General features: G+C 38.3%; 1 protein-coding gene and 1 long non-coding RNA gene across 2 annotated transcripts; one reads left to right on the forward strand and one right to left on the reverse strand.

The window, feature by feature from the left end:
• The first annotated feature begins 991 nt into the window (after positions 1 to 991).
• On the forward strand, positions 992 to 8,561 carry LOC122540541 (marginal zone B- and B1-cell-specific protein-like). Its single transcript, XM_043676406.2, has 4 exons — positions 992 to 1,357; positions 3,053 to 3,174; positions 5,192 to 5,296; positions 6,804 to 8,561. The coding sequence occupies exons 1-4, from the start codon at positions 1,133 to 1,135 to the stop codon at positions 6,967 to 6,969; spliced, it is 618 nt and encodes a 205-aa protein (XP_043532341.2). The 5' UTR covers positions 992 to 1,132; the 3' UTR covers positions 6,970 to 8,561.
• On the reverse strand, positions 1,462 to 22,944 carry LOC148142243 (uncharacterized). The gene is made up of 3 exons (XR_015751966.1): positions 22,734 to 22,944; positions 21,255 to 21,323; positions 1,462 to 2,961 (listed from the first exon to the last, which is right to left on the reverse strand). It is a non-coding gene; the product is annotated as an uncharacterized LOC148142243 (long non-coding RNA).
• Positions 22,945 to 23,441: the final 497 nt, after the last annotated feature.

A 23,441-nucleotide genomic window follows, 5' to 3' on the forward strand; every position in this document is an offset into this window, starting at 1 on the left:
TTCCTGGAGACCTGACTGACCAAGGTCCCCTATGTGGGTTATTTGCCACAAAGCTTAGATCCTTTGGAAGTAAGGAAGTGAAAAGATCTTGAACAAATTATGGCTATATCCCCAACCCTTACAATTTGCTTCCATTTGGGATGTAAGAAGACTGCTAGAATTGAGCATCCTAGCCATGGCACTATTGAATCTATTAATTATGCAGCTCCTTAGCACACAGTCTTTGTTTAGTTGCCAAGATGGCAAGTTTCAAGCAGGAATGCCTGTAACAGAACCTTTGGCAATGGGTGGTGACAGTGAGGAAGGGTGCAGGGAATCTTAAGCTGTTGTGCCAGGACTTCTAGCAGCAAGTGGCAACAGTGTCGCATGGCAACTGGAGCAGTTGAATAGATCCTCTCTGGCAAAATAAACTGTTCTTGGGTGAAGGTGGATTCAGGGGAAGGAGCACTGAGACAAAGTGTTCCTCAACCTAATGTAAACTGTAGGCTCCATTACATTTAAATACTGTTATGTTTAATTTTAATTTCTTTTCTTAGTTGCAGTGATCTGGTGCCAGTGAAATAAACAATCCTTGCTGCATGATCTTTTGGCTGTCCATGTATTCAAATCGCATGCTACACACTGAATACAGACAAGGTGTTCCTCACCTGGAGGGAACAGAAATGATGGAAAAGTCCATATTATCTGTTGGCCAGATCAGATTAAGTTTGATGAAGGCAAGAGGTATCAGCTGTTTCCCAATCCTGAGATTGTCCATGTGTTGTGATGACTAGAAGATTCCAGTTGACAAGAGTGTCAACTGTCCTTTGAGACTAATAATTTTTGAAACTATAACTATTTAATCAGAATTTTGTGTTTTGATTCTGAAATGTTTGAGAGATAGCAGAAAGTATTTGGGTTAAGTTTGATTTCCAAAATCAGAAAGCACTTCAATAACAAGTCTGTTTTTCTTCCTTTCCTCCAGTATGTTTTAATATCACACAGCTGCTACTTTTCATTTCCTGATTGGTGCAGCACAAGGAGACCAAGGAGTACCACGTCAGCATTTGAAATCTTTAATGCCAGCCTTTGCTTCTGTATATTCAATAACCTCGATTGCAATATAGTGTCAATAATCATCACAGCGGCCATTATGAGGTTTCTTATTGTGGCAGTTCTAACTATATGTCTGTGCAACAGCACCAGTGCAGGTGATCAGAAGGATAAGCAAAGAAAGTATGCTTCTCAAAGTTCGGGGCAATTTCAAGAATCGGGGACAATTGAGATGAAATCACCTAATCTGAATGACGAGGAGTTTCACTCTGGCCATATGCCTGATTATTTGAAGTGTGACTCCTGCAGAGCAATTTCATATCAGGTAGGTTGAATGCACTATACGATTACTGACTGCTCTTTGGAATTTGTACCCCCCCACTTAGAGACTTACTCAGTTTTCTTTTATTTTCTGTAAACTCAGCCTTTTAACTGTAACTACATATCACCGTTTTCTTCATAACATTTAATTCAATCAGGTTCACAAAATAGCTGTACAGTTTATTTCTGTCAATTCAAAAATTGTTTTCAGTACAAATATTAAATTTTTTATTAAATTAGAGCATAGAAAAGGTTTTCAAGGATGTTACTAGGATTGGAAGGTTTGAGTTTTGGGGAGAGGCTTGGGACTTTTTTCTCTGGAGAGTGAGAGCTAGGGGGTGACTTTATAGAGATGTATAAAATCATGAGGGGCATAGATAAGGTGAATAGCAAAGGTCTTTTCCCCAGGGTAGTAAAATTCAAAACTAGAGGGCATAATTTTAAGGTGAGAGGGGAAATTTTAAAAGGGACCTAGGAGGAACTTTTTCACAGAGGGTGGTGTGAATATGGAATGAATTGCTAGAGAAAATGGAAGATGTGGGTACTGTTACAACCTTTAAAAGACATTTGGACAGGTACACGAATAGGAATGAGGAATGAGAGAATAGGAGTGAGAGATATGGGCCAAACGGAGACAAATGACTAGTTTAGTTTGGGAAACTTGGTCGGCATGGGTGAGTTGGACTGGAGAGTCTGTTTCTGTGCTATATGACTACAATTTAAAATAATAAAATTTTAGTAACATATATATTTATGCTTTTAAAAAGCAAATTCAAAATGCCTGCAATATAATGGTGGCTACACTTTAAGTGCTTCTTTGACTATGTGTAACTTTGTGACATTCTGAAAGGCACTATGTAAATTTAAATTATTTTTAGTAAGCTTTGCAGAAGTGTAGAGTGTAGTCATATCTCCAGTATCTGTACTGGTTGAGTGGACCAGGAAATAGTATTTCTTTGTATATAAAATGAGTTTTGACAATCAGATCTGTCAAACAGTTAAATTTTATTTTGTTATCAGTTGCCTCACTAAGTTTTAAAGATTTCTAAATATGAAACTGGCAAATTTGTTTTGAGTGCTCTACCAGTCAGCATAAAGAGCTGTGGATAAATCAGTGGCAGAGATAAGGTGGGGCTGTCCCACAACATTTTTGAATTCATTATTAAAAATTTCATGAGTAATGTTAGATTCTCATTGCAGTCAGCATGTTTTGTAATTGCTGTAGGTGACATCTTTCTACATAATCAGTTGTTAATTGCTAGTTGCTATTAAATTAATTTATACAACAAATACATTCCTGTTAGCATGATATTTGAATACATTCTAAGAAGTAGTCCTGATAGAGGAAGCCAGATCTTTCCCAGGTGTTTTTTGTTTCAGTAAAGAACATTAGAACAACACATAACAAATTCCTTCCTCTTTTTATCTTGCTGGGAATTGAAGAATGTTTGAACTCATTGAGGGCAGTTATTTTAATCCATAAGCTCACACAAAGTTGAGAATAATATGATGGGTATCACTGGAGTTTGGAACTGCAAGAAATTCTCTTGATGAAGAACCTTAGGCTGAGAATGGGAGTTTGTTATTCCAATATGGTAAATTGTGCAGCTGTAGAAGAAAAGTATGGTAGTTATCAAAAGAACAGACTTTACTTTCAGTTTTAAACAATGACAATTGTTATTCACTCTGTGCTGTAAAGATGCAGGAATATCTTTCGAAGTGGGAATCAAAAATCTCTGCAGTGAAAGAAGGGAAAGCAGTATTGAATGAATCTGATTACACCGATGCTTTGGAGAAATGCTGCTCCCAGAGTTGGGAAAAGTGAGTTTCTGTCAGTTGACCCTTTACACAATCCCAGACAAGTCCCCTTCCTTACTTGTCTTGTACAATTTTGTGAATGGCTTAAAAATGAATAATCGTGTATAAAGATATTTTTGAACCAAGATTACGTGTCATAATTCAGCAATTATGAATGATTTCATAGTAGAATTATTTTTATACTTCAATAATAATCTGTATTTTTATGTAAATGCAGCTACTTGCGAGTGCGTTATTGCAGACATTTAAGTGACTATGTAGAAAGGGACTAATGGCTCAACAACAGCTTTTATTTATGTAGCACTTTTAATGCAATAAAACATCCCAGGAGTGTTATAATGCAAACTTTGATGTTAAATCACATAAGAAGCTGCACATTTGTTTGAAGAAATTTAAGGAGGTTTTTAAAGAGTGAAAAAGAGTTAGTGAGGTGTAGGAAAGGAATTTCAGCGCTTAAGGTCTAGTCAAGTGAAGGTTCAAAATATTAGAGATGAAGGAATACAGAGATCTTAGAAGGTTTTGGGATTTGTGAAGATAATATAGATATCATGATAATTAACAATTATATAAAAAGATCTGACTGAAATTTCAACTGATACTACTTATGGTTCAGATCGGAGATTTTAAAACATCATTTGATAGAACAAGGTGGCGACTGACTGTGTGGAGTTTGCACGTTCTCCCCGTGTCTGCGTGGGTTTCCTCCGGGTGCTCCGGTTTCCTCCCACAGTCCAAAGATGTGCAGGGTCAGGTGAATTGGCCATACTAAATTACCCGTAGTGTTAGGTAAGGGGTAAATGTAGGGGTATGGGTGGGTTCGCTTCGGCGGGTCGGTGTGGACTTGTTGGGCCGAAGGGCCTGTTTCCACACTGTAATGTAATCTGTAATCACATGACTTGATTGTTTCTGAAAATTATTTGTTTATAAGAGGTATGAATTGGCTTTATTCAGGTTTTAATGTTTTATCAAGAAATAATTTTAATGAGCAATTGATGAATGATTTATTTATTGTCACATAAATCTTGAAGTATTTTGCCACCACAATACAGCACCATTTTGAGGTACAATAAAGATAAAAAAGATACTTAAGTAAGAGCTCTTCTTCTGTTCAAATTGGGGTTCAAGCACAGCTTCAGGGCTTGTGCAATATCTCTGCAGGGTGTTCCAGGCCTCAAGGAGTCCAAGAAATTATATGAATAGATTACAATTATTTTTTAACTACTATAAAGGTTACTTGCCCCATGTCCGAAAAGTTTTTTGAGAATTACCTACAGCATGGAATAATGATAGTTATTTTCAAATTTTGATATAAGTTGTAATTATTGAACACTGAAAATAAACAGTGTTGTCAGCAGTATGAGTTTGATTTCACAGAGCACAAAGCACACTATGATAATTGGCAAGGATAGTTCAGTGTCAACATTTGATGACTGTAGAGCATTGAGAATAAATAACACTTTCTATTGACTCTCCAATGGCAAAATAGAGACATTTGTGATCAAAATCAAGACCAGACTGTATTCCCAGATTAGTAACTCAGTAAATGAGCTTCTTCTTTTCCATTATACATTTCATCTATCATCACTTAATCCAGTGCTTATTTCTTCCAATTAAGCTTGTCACAGTCCAGCTTCTTCCTAACACATAAAGAATAATCATTTCACTGAGGTGTCATAGGGCACTATGACACCCAACTTCTGTAAAAGTTGGTATTTCAAAAGAGGAGAACAAAAAAGGCAATTTTTATTTTAAAAGTTCTGTTGTGTGTTGAAAACATATTAAATACTTAGATATATCTTGGAACAAAGTGTGCATTTAATGATATGTCTTGTGCTGTTGTGTCTGTATTATTAAATCAGGCATTCGGTTCAGCACATTTGTCAAGATTTGTTTCTCCAAAAGACTTCTACCACATTGTTAGATTTTGCTGGTACTGAATCTATAATTAAGAGCATACCCCATTGTGACTTGACATAGAGCCCTGTGCAAATTATATTTTTGTTCCATTAATGCTTTGCAGGCATGGCGTAATAGAGGTGAATGGCATTAAACGTCTATCAGGCCCTGGACTAGAGACTGAAGATTTTACAGGAGTGATGATGATGAGTGGACCATGGCCAGGACGGTAAACATATTACAAAAACAGTAATTTGAATAACTAAAGTGTAGTAGCTATTATATTCCATTGTATGTATCTCTTCACTTTAGAGATTTTGATGGATAACATATTTATGTTTTGATAAGTGTAGTTGATAAGTTGAAATGTTACAGGGGAATGTTTGGTGGATTGACTCGCAACTAAACAATTGTTTCTGTGTAGTTTTGGCACTGAATTTCCAGAAATAATAGGACATGGTAGTAATTCTGTTAAAGATGTCACCTAGTTTGATATGGCTAACTCAAACAATCACAGGTTTCTATTCTTAATGGACTTGCAGTCTTCTCACTTAAAACCATCACAAACTTCAAAGTGAAGATTGCCTCAGTGATACTATCATGTGTGGAGGAACTCTTGCATTCATGCATTGCTCAGAAATGTTTCAAAATGCTTATAAATACCGTACATCAAAAGTACAGTATTGATGTACTTCATTTTGTGGACAGCAAAGAAAGAAAATCTTGCATTTATATTGTACTTTTCATCTATCATGTGTATGGGCTGTTAATCAAGAGATCAAGGGATAAATAATCACCTGGAACTTGCCAGGATAACTGCTCTTGTTTGAAATAATCCCATGGGATCATTTACGTTCGTAGGACCACAGGACACTGTGACACTCTGAAAGGCGAGGTGGGGCCTGTTTGATGTCTCATCCAGAAGCCGGTATCTCTAAAACCAAAATTGCAGTACTCCATAGTATTGTCTAATTAACCTGTTCAGAGATGTCGTGGCACACCTCTGGAGTGGATGGGACATGAACCTAGGTCTCCTGGCTCAGATGTAGGGACATTATCACTGTGCCACAACAGCTTATTAGTCCAGCATGGAGAGTCAATGTCAAATTTTATGATCACATAACTGACTAGGAATTGAAGCCACAACTTTCTAATTCAGAAGTGTTTGGAATTCTATCAATTGAAGCACAACAGATAAGATTGTACACACAGCTATGTGTTGAATTACTAGGCCAGTGTGCAATAAACTGAGTTGAAACCAGGATAGGGAGGATCAAATAATAATCACTGTAAATGTCTTTCTGGTCAAAGAACTGGATTGGCAGACTTTTGGACAGGCAGTTTACTCAGTAATTCAGATTGAAAAATAATCGTTATATTCGGATAATTAAAGAGAAGAATGCACAAAAGGTAATTTAGGAAAAAAAAATACAATTATATTGATAACTAGTAACACAAATTCTTCAGTATAAATTGAATTGAAACAGCAGGCTGGACATTAGAAACCTAAAGTTTCTTCTGTTCACAAAACTAATTTGGAAACATGCAGCAACCTATGAGTATTTGAAAGACAGTGCAATGTTTGGCATTTTCATTTTCAAATACTGACTGGTTCACTGTGTGTCTTTCCAAAAATTATCTGTTCTTTTAGTTCTCCTCCATTTACTTGCTACTTTTCAATTTTTAATTGTATTTCTCTTGTTTGGATCATTAACACATCTGTCTAACTCCTATAGGTTGTTCAAAATGTGCCAGGCTTACCTTGGAGAGTTTTCAGAAGAGGACATTTACAATGAATTCAGGAAAAATCGAGACTATTTAGAAGATTTTCTCTGTTTTGGTAAAAATGGAGCTTGCACCAAACATAAAAGTTTCCAAACAGCATTTAAGGATGAAATATAACCTTTTTGTGTTGGCTGTTTAAATGACAAGTGCACATGAGGAATTTGGGTGATGGTGTGAGCAGGTGTTAGGGATGGGGAGGGGAATCAGCGGATTTTTAAAATTCATTCAAACGAATTCAGGCCCATACCCAAATTTCTGGTATTCACTCGTCATAAAATAATATATAATAGATTAATTAATTCATCTAAATGTTATTTAAAATGCTGATAGATAGTCATGCTTTTGTATCCTCATAAATTATCTTGCTGATGTTCCAACACATTCTTCCATATAAATATTGAGGCCCAGAAACCAATGGAATCCAATAGTACATAGCCCCCACTACTTAAAAAGTCTGCGTTTAACTGTCAACTCTTTAAACTAACCAAAAAGCAAAAGCTGTTAATTATTTGCATTAGTGTTAAATTCAAAGTTGCCATTTTGTTTCTTTTAATGCTCCAATTATATAGGCAGAAACAGCTTGAGGCCAATGTTTTATTGGAAAATGAAGTAATGATTGATGTGAACTTGCAGATTGTGTGAACTCTAAGCCACCTATGATAAATTGTTATCTTTTCTAATGGCCCTGTGTACAGGCATTATTAAAGCTGAAACTATGTCTGGACAATTACAACTGACATAACTTCTGCAGTGCTTTTGAATTTAGGGAGACTGAATTGTAATGTTTGGGTAATTCATACTACCAATATAGATATTCCACACTTTCATTCAATACTCTTGCAGTTATATGAATGTATCAAGATGATTGTATTCACAAAAATGTATGTGTTCTAAATAGGGACTGGATCTGAATTTATATGTAAGCAAATGTGTTGTCAGTGGAGGTCTGGAGAACAATCAGAATTCATAATCATTTATAGGTTAAGATATGTGTAAATTGGTTTTAATCTTTTTGAAAATAGTTCTCTCTCCTTTTTCTCTACTTTCGAATACTGTGACCCATTTATTAGTCTGATTTCTTGCTGGGGTTGCCATTCTTCACAGACACGCCAAGACAGTGAATATCAGCAGAAAATCTTTCCTGGCCTGGTGACATTGAGGATGTCTGACTGGGGTGGAGGAGGGCACAATATAGAAACATTATAGCTAAATACACTATTATCTTCATCTGTGAGCCATATGTACATCCTTAATCAAATATCACAAATGAAGAACTTCAAGTTGGCACAGCTTTACAATCACCTTGGTTGGAATCAGTGAAGAACAGTTACATTGTCTGGGTTACATTGTCTGGTTTTCTGGTCGACATTGTCTGGTTATCCTTCACTTTCATTAACTTAACCATTGAGGAAAAGTACAGATAATCTATAACCTGGAGATAACAATGGTATTTATTATAAGTTCTGTTTAAAACCATGTTTGAGACTGGACTTTCCACAGTTCACTGAATATTCTTTTATTGACATATAGCTGATATTATTCAGTGATCACGTTTGTTCTGTGTGTATTTGAAATTTGCAATTTAGATTCAAATACCATGAGACAAGTGGAAAGGATTCCCAAGAGAGGTACTGCAAGCATGTTTTTGGCATTTATTCTATTCATTCTGAAGTTTAGAGTTAATCTTGAGAAAAATAAAAAGTTTGCATTTTTAAGGCATGTGTTTTTTTTATATTTAATTCCCTCAAAGATTTGCAGCTACTATTTTAAACAAATATTTAATATCACTTGCTTAATTAACAGATTATTCGTTATATGGAGCAAATGTATCTCCACTTTTGGAGGCATCAGATTTGGAGCTCACTATGATCAGAAATACCTTTCTATCTTTGACATTAAGTATCAACTTCAAATACTTCAGGCCAAGTATAACATGGGGCTAGATACAGAGTAAAGCTCTCTCCATACTCTCCCATCAAACACTCCAAGGGCAGGGACAGCACTGGGTTAGATACAGATTAAAGTTTTCTTTAAACTATCCCTGTCAAACACTGTCAGAGATTGTAAAACTTATATTATACATAGTGTTAAGTTCCCTCTGCTCTGTCCTATCAAAGGTATGACTGACAGATGTGGCATGAATTATGGATGGAATAAGTCTCTCTGCATTGCCCCATCAAATTAGCATGCTTAAGTGTTGAGAAACATCCATCAGTTTTGCACTCACAAAATGTGTTATCCTCACTCTCTGAAGTAAAGGACATTGTATTTACTCTTTATCAGTATGACATCTTCTTTCATTTTCTATACCTGCCATTCTTTTCATTGATTTCCCTGTGCCCCTGTATGTCTCATCACTTCTTATCTACTCAACGTTGCTTGCATCTCAGATACATTTCTTCCTGTTCTGTTAAGATGCTGTAATTAATATCTATCCATCTGACAGTCTAGCTTTAACCTGCATTTTCCTTAGTCTATTTCTTTTTATTGATTAATGCCTCGGTATTCTCTTCTTCTCAAACTAAACTGCCAGTAGGGCACAGTATATTAATAATTCACCCACTCTGAATTCACCTGGAATTTTGAGTTCAGCTCTTAGTGTGATCTAGTGAAGATTTGGTACAGACTTGTAATTGGATGTCTACCTGGTTTCAGTACAACAGCAGACCTGAGGGACCCACAGCGGCCCAAATGTTGCAAATTAAGATTGCAGTACAGAAACAGAGGATCCACTGGGTTTCCACAGTGGGGGATTCTTATCCAATTATCTGCTTAAGAATCATATCCCTCTCACTGACATAAAGACATTTTTTTTCTGCTGAGTATCCCTCTGGTGTTTCTAAAAGGAAAATAAATTTGTTTATAGAAACATAAGAATTAGGAGATGAAATAGGGCATTTAACTCAACCTGCTATGCCATTTAATAAAATCATGATTAATCAGGTTGTGGTCACAACTTCAGTCTGCCAAGCCTGCCCTACCCCATCTTTCACCCATATCTCCTTTGTCTATCACATATCTAGTTCAGCCTTTAATAACTTCAGCAACCCAACCTCACTGCTTTTTGGAGAAGCAAATTCCACAGATTAGTGCACCTTTGAAAGAAAAGCATTCTCCTCCTTTCTATTTTAAAAGGGAGACCTCTTATTCTGGAAATGTGTCCCCCAGTTCTAGTTGGCACCCATAGGAGGAAACGTTCAGTATTCAGCCTCTCAAGTCCTCTGTTGCTGGCTTCTTTATCTCCTCCATTGCAAGTGCTGCAATTTTAAATGCTCCTGTGGAGTGCTTTGGGATATTTAACGATAATACACCATATAAATGCAAGTTGTTGTTTGTGCTGTGTATTGAGGACATGGAGGTCCTGGGACCCTCTTCTGCAGTCCTTGGAAAGATCTGGGATCCTTATTTCAAAGGAGATGATCTGACATAGCTTAGGAAAACTGGTATCAAAATGTGCCCCAAACAATGTTCCACTATAACCTCATTTCAAGTTTGAAAATTGCCATGACCCCACTTAGAAGTGACACTGATGGCCAATTAGAATTGGAGCACGTGATGTAACATGGCCAGAGCTCCATACTGGACATTAGTATCCGATAACCTGCAACCCCAAAATTGTAGCTTGCAACATCCACTTTGGGAAGGCCTAGTTTAAACAAATTGCCAGCATACCTCCAAAATGATGTATAAGTTTTTTTTTTCATATATAAATCTTTTCCCTCACATACACTTGGTTTATAGTGTTCGAAAGATTCCTGCTCACCCTTTTTAATATTTGCCTTCCTCTCTATGAAAAATAATTTTTGTGTTTAATTTCTTCTGTTCAGCTTGAATCTGATTTGCAGTATTTTAAAAGGTTTGCCATATATATTTAAAGTAAATGGATAAATTTGTACAGTAAAAACTGCAGGTGGGAATGCAAAGAAATCCATGAACTCTTTCATGGAAAATTTCACACAAGCATTTTCGCATTTTAGACTTTTGCACATAAATGTGAAATTACTGTTGGATCATAGAATAATACATCACAAAAGGAAGTCATTCAGCCCATTGTGCCTGTTCCAACTCTTTAAATGGTCTGTCCAATTAGTGCATCCCCTGCTCTTCCTCCATAAGTCAACAATTTCCTTATTTCCCTTGAAGTATTTAACCAATTCCCCTTTGGAAGTTATTTTTGAATCTGCTTCAATTATCCTTTCTGGTAGAGCATTCCAGATCATAAGAAATGTGTTTTTTTTCCTGAGCCCTCTGTTTCTTTTGTTAATTATTTTAAAACACTGTTTCCTATCTACCAGCAGCTGGAAACATTCTTGTTCTTTAATATTCACAATATTACCACAAAAATGCCTAACTTGTTTATGATATTCCTATGTTTAACCTTGTACTGGATTAATATTGCCATTCTGCAATTTTGCAAAATAAGTTTTAAACCATGATCCTTGTAGCTGGAAGCCTTTTTTAAAAAAAATTATTGTACAAAATACACTGCAGATTTTGCAGTTTAACTGAACACATCACCATAAGTTATGATTAAATAGTAGCAGCTGCATGGGGCATTTACATTGATATTCTGAAGCAATTTACTTGGAAAAGCCATTTTTCAATTAGCTAGAGACTTGAATTTGTCAGTTATGATAATTATATTTTCTCTTTGTTGAATATAGTCTTTGCAGCTGGTGCACTGTTCATGTGTACTAGCTGTTCTAAATACCTTACCTTACACAAGTGCACATTCTTCTTGACTGAGTCTAGGTTAAGTGTCATGAAATGTCAGCATGGTGGTTATGTCACTTAGGACTGAAATATAAGTTGAAATCCTTACATATCAACTGGCGTGTAATGGGGAGCATCTAGCTATTGGTTTGTTAAAAAGAAATCTGGTCCACTAATATTCTTCAGAGAAGGAAGTCTGTTACCCTTACCTGGTCTGGCCTACACGTGAAAGCTTATCCATAGCAATGGGATTGTGTGGCAGATTGAGTTTAATTTAGATAAATGTGAGGTGCTGTATTTTGGAAAGGCAAATTAGGGCAGGACTTAGAAACCTTAATGGTAATGTCCTGGGGAGTGTTGCTGAACAAAGAGACTATGGAGTTTAGGTTCAAATATCCTTGAAAGTGGAGTCACAGGTAGACAGAATCGTGAAGAAGGTGATTGGTATGCTTGCCCTTGTTGGTTAGTGCATTGAGTAGAGATGTTGGGAGGTCATTTACAACAATACAGAACATTGGTTAGGCCACTTGTGGAATACTGCATTCAATTCTGGTCTTCCTGCTATTGGAAGGATATTGTGAAACTTGAATGAGTTCAGAAAAGATTTACAAGGATGCTGCCAGGGTTGGAGGGTTTGAGCTGAAGGGAGAGGCTCAATAGGCTGGAGCTATTTTCCCTGGAGTGTTGAAGGCTGAGAGGTGACCTTATAGAAATTTATAAAACTATGAGGGGCATGGCTGGGTTAATAGCCAAGGTCTTTTCCCCAGGGTAGGGGAGTCCAAAACTAGAGGGTAATGGTTTAAGGTGAGAGGGGAAAGGTTTAAAAGCGACCTAACGGGCAGCTTTTTCATGCAGAGGGTGGTGAGTGTCCAGATGAAGTTGTGGAGGCTGGTACAATTACAACATTGAAAAGGTATCTGGATGGATATATGAATAGGAAGGGGTTAGAGGGATATGGGCCAATTGCTGGCAAATGGGACTAGATTAATCTAGGATATCTGGTTAACATGGAGAAGTTGGACCAAAAGGTCTCTTTCCATGCTATACATCTCTATGACTGTTCATTGCCCTCTGAACTGGCTGAGTGATATAGTCAGTTTTCAAGGAGATTGCTCACCATTACTGTATAAAGGACAGTCGTGCAATTGGCAGCAAATTCTGGGATTGGCAGTGGCACCTCATCCCTGAAATGAATGTTTTTTAAGAAGTATGGATAAAGAATTCAGCCTGGCAAAGGCTTTGTGCCCAGCCTGACCTATCCTAGCAGCTGCAAGTCAGAACTAATCAGCAGGGATCAAGACAGGACAGACTGATCTTTTTATCTCCATTCTGACCCATGTATTGTTGGCTAATTGCAATTATCCCCTCTAACACATAGAAATAAATCTTAAAGCATACAAGCAGTTCCAGCATTGTGAACAGGTTCTGTTCTGGAGTCTACTTTCAAGTCAATTTGTACTCAAGAGAGAAGACAATGCTTCGAATCATAGAAATGGAATCATTGAATCCCTACAGTGTGGAAACAGGCCATTCAGTCCAACAAGTCCACACCAACCCTCCAAAGAGTAACCCACTCAGACCTATTCCCCTGCTATATCATCCTATATTTACCCCTGACTAATGCACCTAACCTACACATCCCTGAACACTCTGGACAATTTAACGTGGTCAATTCACCTAACCTGTGCATCTTTGGATTATGGGAGGAAACAGGAGCACCCTGAAGAATCCCAGACAGACATGGGGAGAATGTACAAACTCCACACAGGCATTCGCCCAAGGCTGGAATCGAACCCGGGTTCCTTGCACTGTGGGGCAGCAGTGCAATGCAGGACAATGTAAAGCAGACATTCATATTTGTACGCCGGTCTTTAAAATTACCCCTGTAAGGGATCATGTTCATAAGTTTGACCATTCATTAGTGAGACGTTTGTAAACCGTGACTCCCTTGCTTAGTTGTTGCAAGTCTCCAAACAAGTATAAATGGACTCAGTGCAATCTGACTACAGTTTTAAAATTGCTCTTTTCCCTTCTTTGTTTGGTAAGACCTAAAAAGGAGCTCACCTACTTTTGTTCCATTTTTGGCCGGGATCTCCAACACAAGACATTAACTTGTTTTTCTTTATTGGCGGTTACAAGATTTTAGGTATATTTCTGCAGCCCTTTTTTCTGTTGTCACTATAGCTTTGAACTACCCTGGAATTACTTTAGACATAGAAGCAACAAACTCACAACTAGATTGTAACTATTCTCAAACTCGACTACTTAATATAGCAATGTATTACTTCAGAGCAGATAGATTATTCTCCAGTTTGGAGTTCAGTGTTACCTTATTTCTCTGCCAATGGTTTTCACCTGAACTGATAATCATGAACCCTTAATCATGAAATCATGAACCCTTACTTTTATTTAAACATCATGAACTCTGTCTTGGTTTTAGTTATATAGATGGTTCTCCATTCCCCAATGGATTGTTCCTGGCATAATATCGATAGTCTAGTATTTTCTAATGAGCTTCTATGGCCAAATGCCCAATGTGATAATTTTAGATTTACATAAGCTGTTGATCAAGTCTTAACACCTCTTAATGTTGTAGAAATAAACATTGATATGTTGACTAAAAAGAACATAGAAAGAATAACACCTTGTAAGCACAAGAAATATCAATTAAGTATATTCAACAACTCACTTCACTTGTCAGCACAGCTCGAGTTGAACTAGTGCAGTTGTGAATCCTGACTCACATTCAAGCATGTATAATGAGGACAGGTTGAGTCTTATAGGAACAGGCAAAACAGATGACTAGACATCTGAATTCTTCCACCATGAGCTTTGGAATGATTCATGGGCTAGATAAAAGATAAAAAGATCTATGCTTTTAAACTGCTGCTTCCCCACACATCCAAATGTCACTAATACCAGAGTTTAGTGATAGAAGTCACCATGATGATTGGTACTGGAATTGCTCATGCTATCCAACAACATTGACAATTTTGACTAGAATTGCATTCACCTGCACATAACTGTCTGTGGTGGATTTAAATTCCCAATGATACTGTGAGTCCATTGCCATCCTTGCTCCCATCTTAGCTTGCTGCTGACCTCATGTAGGTTTTGCAAAGCTGCCTATGCAGATTTTCCCCAATAACAGCTGCAGTGAACCTAGAAATTCCTGAACTACCTCTCTCCTCACTAACTTTGCCAGACAAACTCAGATAAGATTTCCATACCCAATATAAACTCAACAGCAAATGCAAAGTCCTTTTTGTTTGATCAGTTGGGTACTTTCCATAATGACTAACATTTTACAATTTCAATTAGCCTTGCAGCTATTACAAAATTGTGAGCCTCTCCCATAATCCATTAACAACCGAACAACATAAAGGGCTGTATTGACTCTAATATAAGTGCCAAAAAACATTTTTTAGGCTAACTGATCTAGAATTCTGCGGTGTTCCTCTCTCAGCCAATTAGTTAAGTTTGAAGGATAATCATTGATTGTATGGGCAAATATGGTGACCAATTTTCACATAAGGATCCCCCCAACAAATAAAAAACTGATGAAGTACAAAGATATCATTGAAAGGTCAGTTTAGAATGAACAAAACCATTGGAGGTAACTATAGGTTAGAGGGAATGGTAAGTGCAAAGATGTTTATGTAAGCACGAATGTTGGAGCCATTAAATGTCAATTGGGAATTGTTGGTTTAACTAGTGAAAATTATAAAGACACTTTTATTCCAATATCTTTATGGCTCCTTTTTTTTACAAAAATAGAGACCTCCTCTAGTCTTCTTTAAAGAAGAATGTTTGATTTTTAGATTAACTGAATGCCTCTGGTTAATATCTCAATTGAATGAATGACCCTTCAGCAATATGGCAGTCCCTTTTGGCTGCATTGAAAGGTTGGCATAGACTGTGCTCTCAGATTCAATTGAAACTATAACTTCCACATTGAAGGTAAGAAAATTACTAACACAGCCATACGTATTATATGCTTCTGATGCTTTAAAAAAACCTATATATTTATAGGAACTGTAAAGCACATCATGATTAGATTAGATTTCCTACAGTGTGGAAACAGGCCCTTCGGCCCAACAACTCCACACCGACCCTCATGAAGAGTAACCCACCCAGATCCATTTCCCTCTGACTAATGCACCTAACACTATGGGCAATTTAACATGGCCAATTCACCTGACCTGCACATGTTTGGACTGTGGGTGGAAACCGGAGCACCCGGAGGAAAACCGTGCAGACACGGGGAGAATATGCAAACTCCACACAGACATTTGCCCAAGTCTGAAATCAAACCTGGATCCCTGGCGCTGTGAGGCAGCAGTGCTAACCACTGAGCCACCATGCTGTCCAAATACTGACTTTCCAATCTTCATGAGTTAGGGAATAGTTCAAATATTAGTGTTTGCATTAAGAACCTTGAATTCAGTATCCCATCTGATCAATGGCTGCCTTCAATAGTTTACACTTTGTGCTAAATTGTTCTTTCAACAGCAATGAACTCTTTGAAATCCAAAGCTGTGTAAAACATCAAGCTGCTCCCTTACCTGAAAATTTTCCCAAGTTTAAAATTTGAGGTGGTATCTTTCATCAAACATTTGTGATCACCCCTCTCATACACCAACTCAAGGCATGATTGTTCTTGGTTTGGCAGTATCTGAGGAGAAGGAGAGTCAACGATTAGAGCATAAGCTCTTCATCAAGAATGACGGAGTGGCCCAAGGGGGCTGAGAGATAAATGGGAAGGGGAATGTGGCTGGGAGGAAGGTAGCTGGGAATGCAATAGGTAGATGGAGGTTGGGGCTGATGATGATAGATCTGAAAGGAGGGTGGAGTGGATAGGAGGAAGGAAGACAAACAGGGAGCACAGTTCAAGAGGGTGGTGCCGAGTTGGAAGGTTGGATCTGGGATAAGGTGGGGGGAGGGGAAATGAGGAAACTGGTAAAGTCCACATTGATTCCGTGTGGTTGGAGGGTGCCAAGCTGTTCTTCCTCCAGGCTTTGAGTGGCTAGAGTTTGGTGGTGGAGGAGGCCCAGGACTTGCATGTCCTTGGCAGAGTGGGAGGGGGAGTTAAAGCATTCGGCCACGGGGCAGTGGGGTTGTTTATTGTGTTCCAGAGATGTTTTCTGAAACATTCTGCAAGTTGGCATCCTGTCTCCCCAATGTAGAGGAGACCATATCAAGAGCACAGACGCAGTAGATGACATGCATGGAAATACATGTAAATCTGTCAGATGTGGAAGGATCCTTTGGATGAAAGTAAGGGGGAGGTGTGGGCACAGGTATTGCACTTCTTGTGGTGACAGGGGAAGGTGCCAGGAGGGGAGGGTGGGTTGGTGGGGGAGGGGGCATGAGAGATTTAGATAGGGTTAATGGTAATTGTCTTTTCTCTGGAATGGGGGTTTTCAAGACTTGGGGACTCATTTTTAAGGTAAAAGGACAGAGATTTTAAAAAGACATGAAGCATTTTTTTTACACAGAAAGTGGTGGATGCAGGTACAATCACAACATTTAAAAGACATTTGGATAGATTCATGAATAGGAAATGTTTGGAGGGATATGGGCCAGAAGCAGGTAGGTGGGACCAGTTTAGTTTGGGATTATGTTCAGCATGGACTGGTTTGAAAAAAGTTCTGTTTCTGTGCTGTATGACTCTACGATTATAATTCTATGACTCCTGAGGAACTTGTGGATGTGGGTACAATTAGAACATTTAAAAGACATTTGGATAGGTACATGAATAGGAAAGGTTTGAAGGGAAATGGACCAGGAGCAAGCCAACGGGACTAGCTGAGTTTGGGATTATGTTCAGCATGGATTGGTTGGACCAAAGTGTCTGTTTCTGTGCTGCATAACTCTGTATACAGCTATACGCCTAGGAACAATTGCATGCCATTTACTCCATTAAGCTTATATCCTCATTAAATGAAATCCTGACTGATGTCTGACCCAATTCATGCCTGCCTCATTGTCTTTGTCCTATCTTTCTTAATACATTTGACAAAAAAAATTATCATGGGTATTGCTGAAAAAAAAATATTTTGTCACCATTTTTCATCTCGCACTCATCAGGACAATTTGCAAGGAGATCAATTCAAGGGGAAAATGAACATTTTGCGTCATGAGAGGAGAGCGCCAATTGGTTGGCATGGGGAAACTAATGTTAATTGCCAACCTTTGCTTACATATTAAATCAGTCATAGATGGAGATGGACAGCGCAGCAACAGACCCTTCACTCCAGCTCGTCCAGATATCCAAAACCAATCTAGTCCTATTTGCCAACACTTGGCCAATATCCCTTTAAACCCTTCCTGTTCATATACCCATCCAGATGCCTTTGTAATTGTAATTGTACCAGCCTCCAACACTTCCTCTGGTAGATCATTCCATACATGCACTACCCTCTGCATGAAGGAGTTGCCCCTTAGCTCCCTTTTAAATCTTTTCCCTCTCACCTTAAACCTATGCCCTCTAATTCTGGACTTCCCCACTCAGGGAAAAGACATTGTCTGTTTACCTTATCCATGTCCCTCATGATTTTATAAACCTCTATAAGGTCACCACTCAGCCTATGATGCTCCAGAAAAAAAAAATCAGCCCCAGCCTATTCAGGCTCTCCCTATAACATAAACTCTCCGACCCTGGCAATATTCTTGTAAATCTTTTCTGCGGCGTGTCTCTAATCTATCGATTGTGGTTTCCTTATCAACAATCAATCAAACATTGATTGCTGTTTGTGGAAGAGAGTTCTAATCTTCTTGATCTGTAGAGTTATGTCCTAGTTTCACTACTGTAGGATCAATCACTATTTTTTAGATAACGCCTCTGAGACTTTCCAACCAGTAAACATTGTTTATCTCGCCGTGCTATGTGCTCCCTTTAATATCTTTAAAAAGATACATTAACTTTTCTCTTAACCTTTTCAGTTGAGGGATTACAATCTTAGTCGAGTTACAATGTAACCTTTGGAATACAAGTATCATTTTTGGTAAATCTGTTCTATACTCCTTCCAAGGTCAGCATATTCACCCTAAGGTGTGGTGCTTAGAATTGCTCCCATTGATTCCAGGTCTGGTCTGATAAGGGTTTTGTAAAACTGAATCACTCTTTTTAGCTCCTATGTTACATTCCGCTAAATACAAAGTCACACAACACCAGGTTCTAGTCCAACAGACAAAGAGATAGCGTTCCAAAGGCTTGTAATTTCAAATGAACCTGTTGAACTGTAACCTAGTGTCATGTGACATTTGACCTTGTCCACCCCAGTCCAGCACCAGCGTCTCCACATCCTCTAAATATAAAGAGTAGCATTCCTACAGTCTTTTCTGTACCTCTTCATAACATTATAATGACTGATGTTTCTGGAGTTTGGAATTTTTTTGGATGCCATTTCTTTAACATTTAAGATGTCCTTTAAAGTTATCCTATCCTTTTAAGTTAATCCTTTTAATTTCCCTACTCCAAAGTGAATGGTTTCATATTTGCTCACATTAAAATCATTTTGTGGAGGTTTTCCCCTTCATTTAATAAGAATATCTCCCTTCTGTTTTATCCTCCTATCAACTTGAAGACTTGATAAACCAGACATTGTTCTTGGAGTAGGTAAGAGATACCATGAATGAGGAGAACCTAATTTCATAAAGCCCTTGGTTAGAATCCATGCTTGGGAGACAATGGAGAAGATTGGACTGAGGGCTACCATGAAATTTCTGTAGGTAACACTTAAATATTAAGTATAATAATTCTGAGGACCAAAGAAAGCTGCAATGTTTATTGAATAGCTTCAAAAAACATCAGAAACCAAACTAAAAGATTGGTAAACCAAAAAGGGTTTTATGATTACTGAATTGTTTACTTGATCATTTTCACAACTGAATTCAGTTTCGTAAATAGTCACAGTGATTTTTAGCTCGACCACTGGGTGCTTTTCCAATGGTTTATCACGCTGATTACTGTACCTCCAACTTGTCTCTCTGGCTGACATCACCACATGTGCAGCTCGCTACATCTGTGTACATATTTCTATCTCTGTGCAGCCGCAGAAGTGTGTTTCCTCTGTTTCATCTCAATTATACAACCCTTTCTTTGCCTTAGTATCTCTCTATCTCCTTCACATAGTCTATTGAACACAATAAAACACTAAGGCATTTCACAGTACGGTCATTAAACAAACTGATCCATATAAAGGGATCAGACAAGGGACCAAAAGCTTAGTCAAAGAGTTAGGTCTTAAAGGATGCAAGAGAGGCAGAGAGGTTTAGGGAAGCAATTCCAGAGCTCAGGACCCAAGCAGCTGAAAGAGCAGTTAACTATTGTATACTGGCATTGGGCAGGGATGGGCAAGAGGCCAGATTTGGAAGAGTACTGAGATTACATCTTGGAGCACTTTAAGGTTGGATGAAGAGATCTTGGGCTGCATTACATAGAGTCCCTGCCTCTGAGTAAGAAACTCTGAGTTTGAGTCCTACTGCAGAATTTGGTGGCCAAGGAAAGTATTAACTTATAAATCCTTTCAACGTACGCCAATGGCAGATGGTAGGATGGGAGAAGTTCCTGCTTAGCTATGAAAGTATGTTAGTGTCTCTAAATCACCATCCATAGCTGCAAGCTATAACATACAGGTAAAAGTGCATGTTGCTACAGCAACCAAATCCTGGGGTTTGGAGTGGTAGAACAACTGGCTGAATTAGCTAGATGGGTGGTATAGATTAGATTGGTACCAACACTGAAAGATTTGATCCTAGTGTTATGAAGATGTGGGTGTACTATACCTTTAAGAGAGTTAAAAGCTAGCAGTGACTCAAGTGTTCTCAATAAGACACAATGTAACATGTGCTCCAGCTACTGGGCTAGCTACTTGTCTGAAACGACAAAACAGATTCGAATTAGGCCAATCAGTTTACTGAGCACTGAGGATGTCAACTAGACAGGGGACGAAACGTTTGCAACAAAAATTTCCAGCTCGGCGAACAGAACCACAACAATGAGCACCCGAGCTACAAATCTTCACCCAAACTTTGAATCAGTTTACATTGTATACTGGAAAATACCAAATTCCAATCAAGTTTGAATTGAGTATATTGACAATCTTAAAAGCCAATGACACAATCCGATGCTTTGGGGGTTTAAGACTGGGGAAAATTGAATAGTTGGGAGGAGAACTGCCACCAGACCAACAGCTGTAGACTGCTAGTCAGAACTCTCTGAGAGGTACCTGTCTAGATAAGAAGTTTGCACAGAGAAAAAGTTCAACACTGACCCGGAGAGCCAATCTACCAATGAAGTTAAGGAGAAGATTCGACTGCTGGCTGGTTTTAAAATTTGGATTTTTCTGTAAATCTTAATTGGGAGTTTTATCGGAATAGTACTATAGAAGGGAAAGCGAAAGATAGGTTAGAGGAAGGAAATGTAAATAGTTGTTAGTTTAATTATTCTCGGTTATACTTTAAGAAATAAAGTTGTTAATTTTTACTTTACATAGTTCTTGGCAACTCAAATTTTTACAGATTACTGCACGGTCATCACCTTCATGTCCTGTGAATCTGATGGGAACTGTTGGAATGGAAACAACAATGGGATAAATCTTTTCTGTGTTGCTGGTTTTAAATTAAGCAGGAGGGTTTACCCCGTGTTTTAACATTAGCCCTGGCAGGTGAGATTTGGTTCTTACCTTTTTGTTCTTCCTATGGTGGAGGTCCTGATGGATCCAGCTGCTTTCATTCAGGGGACTGAAGATGGGCTGGATGGAATTATGCAGTTAGAAAGCGACAAGGCCATGGAGAATTTGAAACACAAGAATAAAAGTTTTAAATGGGGATGCTGGTGGATCAGGAGCCAGGGCAAGTATAGTGAATGGTGGACCTGAGGGGTAAAATGCTGATGAGCCATATCAGGATGTAGTGTAGTGGGTGGAGAAACAGTAGCACACTGTCTGCTGACCAGATCCAATTAAAGGCCCAATTGCCAACCATTTTAATTGCCCCCTCACGTACCTTCTCCACGTGGGAAGGCCTTAGCTGCATGGAAGTTGCCTCCCTGGTGAGTGGAGGCTCCAAAACCTGAGGAGAGAGCTATGGGAAACTCTTTAGTTCCTCCCTGTAGAAAGCAACAAACTTGATTGTTATCCTCCTCTGTAAGGGCCACTGAAGATGAACAGACTCCCTTATTTTCCTGGCACTCAGCAAAGATCTGAGACAAGAAAAACTGCAGATGCTGGGATACAAGGTAGACAGGCAGGAGGCTGGAAGAACACAGCAAGCCAGGCAGCATCTGGAGAAGTCGGCATTTCGGGTCCTGAAGAAGGGTTACACTCGAAATGTTGACTACTCCACCTCTGATGCTTGCTGTGTTCTTCCAGCATTCTGCTTGTCTAGCTCAGCAAAGGTCAGCTGTCATGGTGGCTGAGGTTTCTGAACTGATTGGATCAGCAATATTAAGCGGCCCCTTGCAATGTAGGATGTCAGTGTTCGATTAGGAGGACACCACCCGGGAGACTGTGGCTGTGATTCCATTGTCTACCATTGCAAGCTAAGGCTCTTCATATAGTTCCTCATCCCTTCTCGGAAAAGTCCCTGCTCTGGTATCTGAAGTATCGATGTGCTGACATTAAGTTAAAAACCTTCCTCAAAAAACACAAATGGGAACTTAAAAGTGAAAATAACAACTTGTTTGAACTATGAAAACAGACACGGAAACAAGTTGAATTTGCTTTACAGAGCTAACTGAACTTATCCCAAAAGAGGAAACTGATGACCCGGGGACAGGCTGGGCTGAATCTGAACACTATTATATAGCGATGCCTTTTACTAATTTTGGCTCAGAATTTACAAAGTAATTTTGTCAGCGATCTCCTTAATATTGTCAGCCTTTAGAAAAATGAGGGGGTTTAAAACCAAACAATTCTGGTAGAACTTCCCTCTTTATCCATCATTGCGCTGCCTCTTGTCTCGAGGGAATCCAGTAATTTCACACAAAGTGGGTATTTCCCTCCATCTCACCATCTCTTTAAAATTATAAAGGAGTAACCAGAAAAAAGAGACATTTTCCCCCCGTGCATAACACTTAATTTTCTGTAAAGTCCAAAACTGAAATCCTAATCCTTCATCTTTGACCCACGTCTAACATTCTGCAAAAAAGAGTTAATGCTCACCTCCATGATCTTTCTATCTGTTGCAAATCTATCCCGCCGAGAACCTTCTCCTGTGCATAGTATCAAGATGATTGTACATTTCTTCAAAATGTATAAGCTTTAGAAAATGTTACTTTCATTTGTTCATTCTTGGAACGTAGCAAGACCAGTATTTATCACTGATGTTTAATTAGGGAGTCCTGAGGACCAGACGACACTAAAGGACAGTGGTCATTTCTAAATTCCTTCAAAGGTTTAGCAATACAGCAAGAATCTGAAATTTTAATTGTATTTTTTTATTAGCTACAATAAAACTAGGAGTCACCAGACTCGAAACACTGTTTCCTCTCCATATTTGCTGCCAGACCAGCTGAGTTTTTCCAGCAGTTTCTATTTTTTGTTTAAAACAAAGTACAAGTTACTTTCAAGAGGAGATGATGAAATAGAAATAGGAAAATAACATGTACAATTTAAGACAGCGAATCACTATCAAGCAACGTAGGAATGTTTGGAAAGCGGAATGATGATTTCAAATAAATTGCGTCATGGTTTGAAATATTTAGCAAACACAGTTACTGAATGTTTGACATAAATTTCACCCTGGCGACTATATAAATTCAGTTAGAATACATTTATCACGTTTTTCTCATTCTACAAACTCTCTTTAGATACAACATTTGATCTTGAGTAAAGATGTTTTTCATTATATTTTAATTATTAAGAATACAT

The sequence above is a fragment of the Chiloscyllium plagiosum genome, unplaced genomic scaffold (assembly GCF_037043375.1).
Source record: "Chiloscyllium plagiosum isolate Xiang-an unplaced genomic scaffold, Cpla_swu_hap1 HiC_scaffold_29, whole genome shotgun sequence".
Lineage (NCBI taxonomy): Eukaryota > Metazoa > Chordata > Chondrichthyes > Orectolobiformes > Hemiscylliidae > Chiloscyllium > Chiloscyllium plagiosum.